The sequence below is a fragment of the Triticum aestivum genome, chromosome 7A (genome assembly GCF_018294505.1).
Source record: "Triticum aestivum cultivar Chinese Spring chromosome 7A, IWGSC CS RefSeq v2.1, whole genome shotgun sequence".
Classification (NCBI taxonomy): Eukaryota; Viridiplantae; Streptophyta; class Magnoliopsida; order Poales; family Poaceae; genus Triticum; species Triticum aestivum.
Genome location: NC_057812.1, coordinates 99,778,365 through 99,788,882, shown reverse-complemented (window position 1 = coordinate 99,788,882; position 10,518 = coordinate 99,778,365). Strand labels below are relative to the sequence as shown.

Sequence of the window (10,518 nt, the reverse complement as noted above, 5' to 3'; positions counted from 1 at the left end):
CATCTGTATCATACAAAATATCATTAAGGTCTCCCATACAGATCATGGGTTTTCCGAGGTTATCATACACAAAAGTGGAAACCTGATTCCAAATGGCACTAGTCTGCCTATGATAAGGATCACCATATATACATATCAAACAAAAGTGAACCCCCGAGGCTAGATGAACTACATTGGCTAGGATAAAGTGAAAGGAGGAACTATGAATAGAGATTTTAAGATCATCATTCCACATAAGCCAGAGCCCTCCTGAAGCACCTCTAGAAGGAACAACAAAACTGTTAGCCACATCAAACCTGTTAACAAGATCAACCGAATGAACCTTCGAAGATTTGATTTCTGAAACAAATATTACCTGAGCTTTCGTAGAACGGATCAGATTTGCCAGGAACAACATTCGATCGCTACCGAGGCCCCGGCCCATACCTCGGCAATTCCAAGCTATGGCTTTCATGGCGCCCGAGGCGCGTTAGGGCCATGCGCCACTGCCGGCTTATGTTCATACGCCGGTTGGGTATACGCAGTGACGGGTCCAGGATTAAAGCAAGCCCCGGGCTCAAAAAATAATTTTTTTGTCGCGAGGGAAAAACTTAAAATCCATCAAGCTACAGCTACCTCAAATATGGCTCAATTGCACCAAATATTTAGAATTTAAACTCAATGCTTAAAGATACAACAAAATAGATAAAAAGATGACAAGAACTACAAACAGCACGTGCAGTAAAAAGAGTACCAAATCAATTGTTTGCTTCATCAGTGTCTTCCATAACTTGATCAACGGTGGAAGAAGAGCCAACACCTTAAGAGAAATCAGAAGCAAACTTTCATGAGAGAAGACATAAACATGAAGTGAAACAATTATCATTGTACAAAGTTGAAAACTTACTACTACGACGAGGTAAAGTTCCTTTGCGAAATCTATAGTCTTGAAAGCGATATATAATAGCATCATCATCAACCTTTGCAAATATTTCTCGCTCAATATTGCACACCATGGAATAATTCAACCAATCATCACCCATCTTATTCCTCAACTCAGTCTTGATAATACTTATAGCTGAGAAAGCTCTTTCCACTGATGCGGTTGCAACAGGCAAAATCAATGCCAACTCAATAAGACGATATACCAAAGGAAGGACTATGTGTCTATCAGTTTGAACCATCTTCACAGCAAGACTACCAAGGTCATTACAACTAACAAAACTTGGATCAGCTCTCACATCAGCAATGAAGTTTTCAAGTTGGTTTCTAAGGACAAAAGAAATCTCATATATGGAGAAGTCATCAGCATACATCTGAGCAAGTTGAATAAGTTTGTCTTCATCAAAATTAGCAAATGAGCTCCTTGGATCAAGACAAGCAATGCATCTCAACAATTGAGTAGATCTTTCAGCAAAGCGGTTATTTAACTCAATAATTATTTGGTCAAGCAAAACATTGAATATTTCATATCTGAAGCGTTGATAGAAAGTTAACATTTGACCACCACGCCCCCTTGAATGACCCCGAGCGGGTATTGTATCATCCATGTTAGGCAATATAATGTTATGTTTGACACAAAAGTCAGTTGTGTCCTTCAAGAGCTGATCCCAACCATTATCTCTTATATTTTGAAGTTGCCGCAATGTGATCCCAATCAAACTCACTGCTAGAACTATGTTTTGATCTTTCCTTTGCAAACATTGTGAAAACTCATTAGTCTTGCCCAATAGTGTGATTATAACATGCAACATGAAAACAAATTCAAAACTTTCCATCTGAGATATCAAGCCACCTGCTGTGGTTCTTTGTGTTAAATTTTCTGCATCATCATGACTGTTCTCTAATACATGCAAAAAAGATGTCCACATCTCAATAAACCGACACAAAGTTTTATGATGTGTGCCCCACCGTGTATCCCCAGGTCTTACAAGGTTGGTTGCTTGGTTTTTCCCTCTTCCTGAAAAAACTTCCCCAGACTCCAATTGATTCACAATATTATCATGTTGTTCTTGGGCTAGTTCATCATGTCCCTTACAAGAAGCATTGACGGTGTTGACAATCAAAGTTATGTGGTTAAAGAAATCCAATACAGAGGAACAACACTTGGCAACATCAACAACCACTAACTGCAACTGATGGGCAAAGCAATGAATATAAAATGCATAAGGATTTTCATCTAGTATCAACCTTTGCAACCCAAGAAATTGTCCTCTCATGTTAGAAGCTCCATCGTACCCTTGCCCTCTCAATTTAGACATAGACAAGCCATGTTTAAGAAACACACCATCCAAAGATGCTTTTAGAGAAGTTGCCCTTGTGTCACCAACATGCTTAATCCCAATGAACCTCTCAATCGCATACCCATGTTTATGGACATACCTACATAACGCAAAGAAGCACGAGAAACCAACAATTAGATACTACAGTACTACTATTAGTAAGGAATGAAACAACAATTAGATACAAAGTTACTAACCTTAAAACCATAGCCATTTGCTCCTTTATTGATGCATCTCTGGACTCATCAATAAGTAAAGAAAAATTTCTATCTCCAATGTCATCAATAATTACTTTGGTGGTCTCTTCTGCACAAGCTTGACACAGTTGCAATTGTATTCCATGTGAAGTCATCAAATGGTTCCTGCCCGCACTATCAAGCAAAGTCTTAGCATTTGAATCCTTCTCCCTGTACCAACTCATCATCTCCAAAAAATTCCCCTTATTCATTGAGCTCAAGCTCTCATCATGACCACAAAAAGCAAGAGCTTGTAATAGAAGAAATCTGATAACACCCAAAATAATGACAAGACGAGCTCTATATTCTTCTTCACTCTTTTTGGTGCCACGATCGAGCACATTTACCAATTGGACAGGAATGCCTTTGATTTTGGAATGCCACATATTGTTGTCTAGCTCTATTGTGGGCACTATCATGTTTACCAACATGTGTATCAATAATACTAAGTCCATCCTTTCAATTTTTAAACCCTATTGTTGTGAATGCCTCAACACCATAGTTTTCTGCTCTAGGTTGCTTAAAACGAAAGCAATAGACACTACACCACAGCAATACATCCCCAACATCCAAATTGGTCGGGAATACAAGTTCTGCCAACAAACAGTCGGTCAGGAAAGAGTATTGCCGACCAATCATGTCTGTTGGGGAAAGTCCAGACGGGAAAGCCATTTCCCGACCGACATATCTTTCCCGACCGACTGCTTGTCGGCTATGGAGTATCTTTCCCGACCAACATTCTGTTGGGCCTGCCATGGGCCTTTCCCGACCAACAGTCCGTGGGTGCTGCCATGGGCCTTTCCCGACCGACTATTTGACATGTATTCTTTCCCGACCGACTATCTAGGGGAAATGGGGAGGGGGTTAACGTTTTTGCAGTGGGGTACTAACGTTTTTGCTTTTTGCTGGGTAGGGGAGGGGGTTACAGCCCAGGTTCGCCCTCTCAAAGCTCCACCACTTGATAAGCCAAGGTTCAGAGCAACATATTTATCAACCATCTTTTATTACTTTGTCAAATATTGATAAGAAGGTGTACAACAACTATGAACCCAAGGATCCTAAATATAAATATAAAAAATGATCGCTTCTAGTTACTTTTGCAACTCAAAACAGATGAACTTGACTTTTGCTTCTCTGGATCGTATTTCTTGCTCAGAGAACTATGAGGACACCCCGATGAGAACAACGGAGAAAAATAGTTTGATTTCATTTGTTCACACCATTCAGATATTTAAAATATTCTGGAAACAGGGCAAACATAAGATTCTCTTCAGGTTAAATTTTAGGTTAAAGTATTGCATCCAAGCCACCCATCATTAGTGTCATATAGTTCTATCAGATTAATATACATAAAAAACACAATCTTGTGATCACATCATCAGAAACTAAATGCTCGAGCTTGAAATAAGTAATTGCAACCATGTGTAGCCTCACTTCTGCATACAACAATTTTCTACTCGTGCGTTGCTTAGAAAGTTACAAAGTTGTGTTTTATTATTTGTACCTGGACTGTGCGGCGACGTCAATGGGCCTTGCTGCTAGCTGCTGCATGGACTACGGCGGCCTGTAAGGTTGCGGAGGCGCATCAGTAAACCGGTTCGCGGTTGAAGGGCGCACTGTGGTGGTTTGGGAATCCTACAACACAACACTCCTGGTTAAAACTCATTCACTCTCAGTGGAGTTATGATACTTTCAAGCAGTATTGTCTCTGATAAATGGAAGTATGAAACTATAAAACATTGCGACAAAGATTCTGCTATTTCCATCTTTTGACAAATACTATACATGGAATTTCAATTAAGGACATGCTATTGCAGATCAATATTCATAGCATGGGTAACATTTGGTCCAGAAGATATAGTAATATATCGACTTCATTTAATTAGATTTATTATGCGAGGACACTGGCAGGAGTGCAAATTGAACAGAGAAGGAGGCAGGACATCACCCGCACCTTGCCTAACATTATTGCTATTTCATTTGTAGGATTTCTTCCATTAAACATGGTAGCATATTTAGAAATACTTTCACAAATCTACATATATATGTAGCACAAATTGCAAAAACTAATCAACTATATAACTACTGCCTTGAATCTGATAAGTACTATGCAGAATGTAGAATAACAACATAATAATTACATGGGAAAGGAAATTAGGAAACAAACTATGCAGAAATTAAACATGAGTGTAAACTGGAAAAATAACATCTACTGAATTTCTAGGGACTTTACTATCATTGACTGATGTCCTGCCTTTGTTTTCAAATGTTGGTCGGGCTAAAAAAAATCCTACATGTCCTTTGTACAGAAGCATATGGGAGCTGCATTTGAGAAATGCTCTCAACATTGGGTTGCTAATATTAAAAAGGAGGATATACAATTTTGTGACCTTTTGGCTCACCGTAATGTCCTTTTCTACGTGGCCTCTATATAGTCTTATCTTTTCCTATCTTCTTACCCTTGATTTGCAACTAGCAAAAGAGAAGTCTGTTGTGTTGTAGGTTTCCACTGAAAACCTCAAGCTAGCATGTCACGTGACCAATACACCTCACCGGCGGCAATACATGTTCATCACGCTCATATCCCGATGAATGTAATCAATCAAATAGCAACTAGGAATGGTTAAGGTAATTCTTTCAGAATTAACTGAACAAAAGTTCAATTTGAAAACTCCGAAGAGTGGTGGGTAAATTAAGGAGTGGCTGTCATCAGCACTAACTATGTCTCAAGATTTCGTGCACTCTTGCTTTTAGTTAAGTGTTCATACGTCAAATAGCACGAAACTGCACATAACAATGGTAGCATGTTTGTTCAGGAGCATGTCTTCTGAACTAAAATGGAACCAAGCAAGTACATTCATAGTGCCAGCACTAAAGGATCGATGGAACCATTTTTGTGGGTGATCGTTTCATTCTTTTGACAGAGACCTCCTACATATGGTTTGTGCAACAGTGAGGCAAGCATGCAGACAGCAAAATTCAGACATGGTGTTCAGTTAGTTCAGAGAAAGCATGCATGCAGAAAAATTCAGTCAACCGAACTCCTTCCTGGTAAGGCGTGAAGCACAAGCACGCTTTAAAGTGGATGACAAGTAGCATGTGAAGCCAGGCAGCAACTTCTACTCGTAAAGCATACAGCTGATGCTTAATGATATATCAATGGAAAATATATATGGCAATGAAGAATTTTCTATGAGAATATCAGTACATGAAAAGTTTCTGGAAGGCCTGTTGCATTTGCTACCTTCTTCTAGGAACCATCAAACAAAATAGTAACAAGTTAGATTTTGGGAAAAAACAAATACTCGTAAAGCATTTCTATGAACCTGAGAAATTTTTATCGGGAGAGCAACAGGCCGATGGATTCATGGATGGGTTCGGGTCTAGTAAGTTACCTGCACGTCCTGTGTGTTGATGGCGGGGGGCTCGTTGATGAGGAACCAGAACTTGGAGGAGCAAATGACGCCGCTCGCCTGGAACCCAACCCTGAAAGCTGCAAGGCGAGGTAGGCGAAGACATCGACGGGGTTGGACACCACGAGCAGCAGCGCCTCCGAGGAGTGCTTCACCACGGCCGGCACAGTCTTCTAGTACAGGGCAACGTCCCTCTACAGCAGGTTGAACCCCGTCTTCCCCTGGATCTGCCCGGCGCGCGCCATGACGGTGACGACGCCAGAGTTCTTGTGGTCAGGGGAGAGCACCGGGGCAGAGGAGAGGGTTCAAGCGCGTGGGGGCAAGCGGTGTGGGGCAGCAGTCCAGCAGGTTCGTGCGGGGGTGGTAGAATGGCGCGGTGGCGCGTGGAGAAGAAAGCGGCGGCGGCGGCGGAGAGCCCAGGGCGGCGCGCGTGGGGAATGGGAAAGGGGAATTAGGGATTTGGCTCCGCTTGCCTTATGCGTTGGGGGGAACTTTCGCGGGCTTGGGCCAAATGTTGGCGCTATTTTTTCTCTACGCGCGCGCAGGCCCATTTGGCACAGACCATTGGTTGGGGTTATTTCCCGACCGATCAATGGATGTGTATGCGAGGTTTCCCAACCCACATTTCGACATTAAATGTTCGGGTATTCCCATCCGATGGTCTGCTACTGTTTATTGGTTTTCCCAACCAACTATCTGTTACAACATTTCCCAATCAACTGTTGGACGGCGATAGTATCTTTTCTCAACACATGTCTGTAGGGAATGTAGTGTCGTGGTGTAGTGAGAAACAAAAGGCCGCCTCCTTAGCAACACTATATTTCAACCAATCGGAATGCTTCCCGAATCATTTAGCTTGAAAGGATCTTGTCGTGGGAACGATTCCGACAATAATAAGGTATAGGGTGACGGAGCATGATCTATCGAGATGCATAGGGGTGACACGGTGGTTTTAGCGAGTTCGGGCCTCTCACGATGGAGATAACAACCCTACGTCTCGTGCTCCGGAGAGGCTTTGTTTTATCTAAGTATGTATCCGGAGATTACAATGTGTGTGAGAGAGAGGAACGGATCCCCATGCCTGAGCTAAGTCCTGAGACTAATGGTGAAAAAAGAGAGAGGTGGAAGAAGAAGCCCCCTAAGTCTAGTGGTGGGGGGTGGCTTATATAGAGTGCGCCACCTCCTCACCTCCTATGTTACAAAGTGGGGTATGAATGCTATAATGACAGCCCACTATTAAGCCTTCACTATTAGAAAGATGCCGACTGCTTTGCTGCCTGCTGGTCTTCGTATATCCGAGTGAGTCGTACGGTCGAGTGGTGAACTGTCATCCGAGTGGATGGTATGTTGCTTGGTCGAGTGGACAGTGTGTCTGTATGAAATTGACCTGGACCCACATGTTGTGTGGACCCCACGCTTCATGATATTTCGACCCTTCGTGGGCCTACCTGTTATGTATATCCCCAACATTAGCCCCCGAATCGATTGCGATTTTGCGGAACGAGTTGGTGTAAGACACAGTTTGGTCCGAGTGATTACAGAAATACTCGGTACATGTCGTCGCGCTTTCAGACAACCAAGGTTTGAACAAAATCTCAATGGATTCCGGTACCATGCTTCCCGACTGATCGAGGTATGTGTCTGTGAGGAGCAACTTGGTGACATTCGTTCATCTCTCGGAAGAGGTTTAACTCGTGATCTGAGTATGGGTGTGTAACTAAATCTGTGCGACCAGATTGACACATGGACTGTTCTCTTAGAGAGATGCCATTCTTATCCCGGAGGAACGTCAATACGAGTCGGTTTTAGATCCACACTTGTGAGTTTCACACTTTGAGTCCTAGAAGAAGGCTCAAAACAGGTCCACGGAGGAGCGTTAAACTCGCCTTATAGAATATTTTTTGGAGTGATTTGGAGCTGGGCCTGCATTGAGTAACTGATTACTCGGAATTTCTTTACGCCTGGAACGTGTCTTTTTTGTTGTTTGGCCGTCACTCGGGTTGGGCGGACCGTTCCGAGTGGATACCATTCCAGTGGGGGCACGCTGAGTGCACCCACTGGGTGTAGTCCCCGAGACTGCTGTCGACTGCGGGCAGTCGGCGGGAGTCTTAGAGCCTGTCTTTTTGTTGTTGTTTGGCCGTCACTCGGGTTGGGCGGACCGTTCCGAGTGGATACCATTCCAGTGGGGGCACGCTGAGTGCACCCACTGGGTGTAGTCCCCGAGACTGCTGTCGACTGCGGGTAGTCGGCGGGAGTATGAGAGAACTAAAACTCTTCTTAGCTGGTACTGATCGAACTTGTTCTTCTCTGACTCGGAGGTCGAGTAATACTGGAGATGGGTTTGCATCGAGCAAAATGTTTCTTTCTGAGTCCTCTTCCAGTGGGGGCACGCTGAGTGCACCCACTGGGTGTAGTCCCCGAGCCTCTGTCGGACTAGATGAGTCTGGCAGAGGGTTTAAGTCTCTCGGTAAACCTCCATGCAGTTGGCATGGCAAATATCTTTGTCTGGAATTGAATCAATCGGATGGATGCGTAACGAGGTGGTTGTACGAACGATGAGTAAGGTCGCCTGTACGATTTAGCGATGGCGCTTCATTTTTACCCTTTTGCATGAAAAGGGGTATTTATCCAAGTGGACGTGCTTCACTTATAGATCTTCGGCGAACCGAGCATGTATGGTCAGAAGAATATCTTGATGTGATCAACAGGTTGACCAAATGGGCGTAACCCCTAAGGGTGACATGGCCAACTGCCGCGCGTAGCCCCCGAGTGATGCTCGAAGGAGGTAAGCTTGCTATAGAGTGTGATATGAGGTTTGACCATATGAGTAACTTAGCCGTTCCCGTGCTGGGGGTGTAGAGGTAAAGACATGTCCAACTGATGGTGACGCGCGGGGCGGCCGAGGGGCGAGGACGTGTATAACCGAGTGGCGACGCGCGGGGCGGCCGAGTGGTGAAGACGTGCAAAACTGAGTGGCGCCGCGCGGGGCGGGCGAGTGGTGAAGACGTGCAGAACCAAGTGGCGATGCGCGGGGCGGCCGAGTGGTGAAGACGCACACAACCGAGTGGAGACGCGCGGGGCGGACGAGTGATGGAGACGTGCGCAACCGAGTGGCGACGCGCGGGGCGGCCGAGTGGTGAAGACGTGCAAAACCGAGTGGCGCCGCGCGGGGCGGCCGAGTGGTGAAGACGCGCACAACCGAGTGGCGACGCGCGGGGCAGCCGAGTGGTGAAGACGCGCACAACCGAGTGGCGACGCGCGGGGCGGCCGAGTGAAGGACTAAGTGTCCAGCTGAGTGGCAAAAATGGTCCTTGAAGGAGTTAGCCAGATGCTTTTGAAGCTGATGTAGCGACAAGGTCGGTGTAGTGTGGCTGTGGCGCAACAAGACCGGTGCGACGACTGAATTTGAGTAGGAACGAAGATGGCACGCAGAGTGTCTGGGTGATTATGAAATTTGTCAAAGTGACGGATCGAATATACGTGTTGAAGTGAAGGGTCTGATTGGTGATGAAGTACTCGACCACTTAGGAGAGTGTCATTCCAAATGAGATGCAGCCCCCGAGTGCGGCGTAGCCCCCGAGCATACTACAGGCTTCGACAACGGACATGTCAGAATATGAGAAATATAGTTTTGAATGGATGATTTGTAATTCATCGAGTCGGATTTGGGTAAAGATGAGGAGAAGCTTCCGAGTGATGCTCGGAAGAAGCAAACTCGCAAAAGAGTGAAGTGTGAAGTTTAATTATGAAAGGGACTTATCTGTCTCATGCCCGACGAGGTCTATATCATTAATACGATGAAGAGAATTACATAGAGGGGTTGGCCGGACGTGTTTGAAGTCAACAGGGCGACAAAGTCAGTGTTGTGGTGCGCTAGGACCAGTATGGAAACCGAGTCCGAGCAGCGATGAAGTTGGCGCGTAGGGCCGTCGAGTGATCGCGGTAACTTGTGTAAAAAATGGCACAAGTCAACACAATAATTTCTTGAGGAAATTTGATGTGTGCTGAAATGATTTGTGTGAATAACGCCCATAGACACCCGCTGGGAGTGCAAGGGACTTGCTGGTTGACCAGCAAAAGTTTAAAAGAGCGAAGGATTCGTTCGCACTTGTCGAAGCGAGAAATCCTACTGAACTTGTTGGAATACTGGCTAAAATAAAACGGAAGTGTAGTGTTTTGACTGAGTTGCAGCCCCGGAGGACCGATGCAAACTCGAAATGAAGAACGACACATGGTGTTCGTGAATGATATATGCGAAAAAAAGGAAGTTGGACTTCGGAGTCACATAACCAGTACTAAGCAAGTATGTGAAAATAAGCAGTCGAGCGTACAGGTACACTCGGTGGTGTGGCCTCCGAGTGAACCTGATGTGTGAATTATGGAATACTCGGGAAGACGAAAATAACAGAATGTAAAATTACTTAGCTGTCTGAAGGCACGCAGGGCGGTCCAGTGGTGATGAGGTGACCAACCGATTGGCGACGCGCGGGGCGGCCGAGTGCTGATGAGGTGATCAACCGATGGCGACGCGCGGGGCGGCCGAGTGGTTATGAGGTGACCAACCTGTGGCGACGCGCGGGGCGGCCGAGTGGTGATGAGGTGACCAAC

At 45.1% G+C, this 10,518-nt stretch overlaps 1 protein-coding gene across 3 annotated transcripts; it reads right to left on the bottom strand.

The window, feature by feature from the left end:
• On the bottom strand, nt 1-6,379 carry LOC123151852 (zinc finger MYM-type protein 1). Of its 3 annotated transcripts, none has more exons than XM_044571497.1 (6): nt 5,893-6,379; nt 4,002-4,132; nt 2,459-2,623; nt 887-2,361; nt 356-799; nt 3-260 (listed from the first exon to the last, which is right to left on the bottom strand). In XM_044571497.1, exons 2-5 carry the CDS (start codon nt 4,046-4,048, stop codon nt 738-740), a joined length of 1,749 nt encoding a protein of 582 aa, XP_044427432.1. In that variant the 5' UTR covers nt 4,049-4,132; nt 5,893-6,379; the 3' UTR covers nt 3-260; nt 356-737. The 3 variants fall into 3 exon arrangements, with proteins under 3 accessions (XP_044427430.1, XP_044427432.1, XP_044427431.1); XM_044571496.1 differs by having other exon boundaries at nt 5-260; nt 2,459-2,632; XM_044571495.1 differs by lacking the exons at nt 4,002-4,132; nt 5,893-6,379 and having other exon boundaries at nt 1-260; nt 2,459-3,993.
• Nucleotides 6,380-10,518: the final 4,139 nt, after the last annotated feature.

Bases quoted from the DNA above. Each gene is read 5' to 3' on its own strand.
- LOC123151852 (XM_044571495.1), bottom strand. From the start codon at position 2,952: ATGGACTTAGTATTATTGATACACATGTTGGTAAACATGATAGTGCCC. The intron at 2,362-2,458 runs GTTAGTAACTTT...TGCGTTATGTAG, and splicing joins CAAATGGCTATGGTTTTAAG to GTATGTCCATAAACATGGGT. The intron at 800-886 runs GTAAGTTTTCAA...ATTTCTCTTAAG, and splicing joins AACTTTACCTCGTCGTAGTA to GTGTTGGCTCTTCTTCCACC.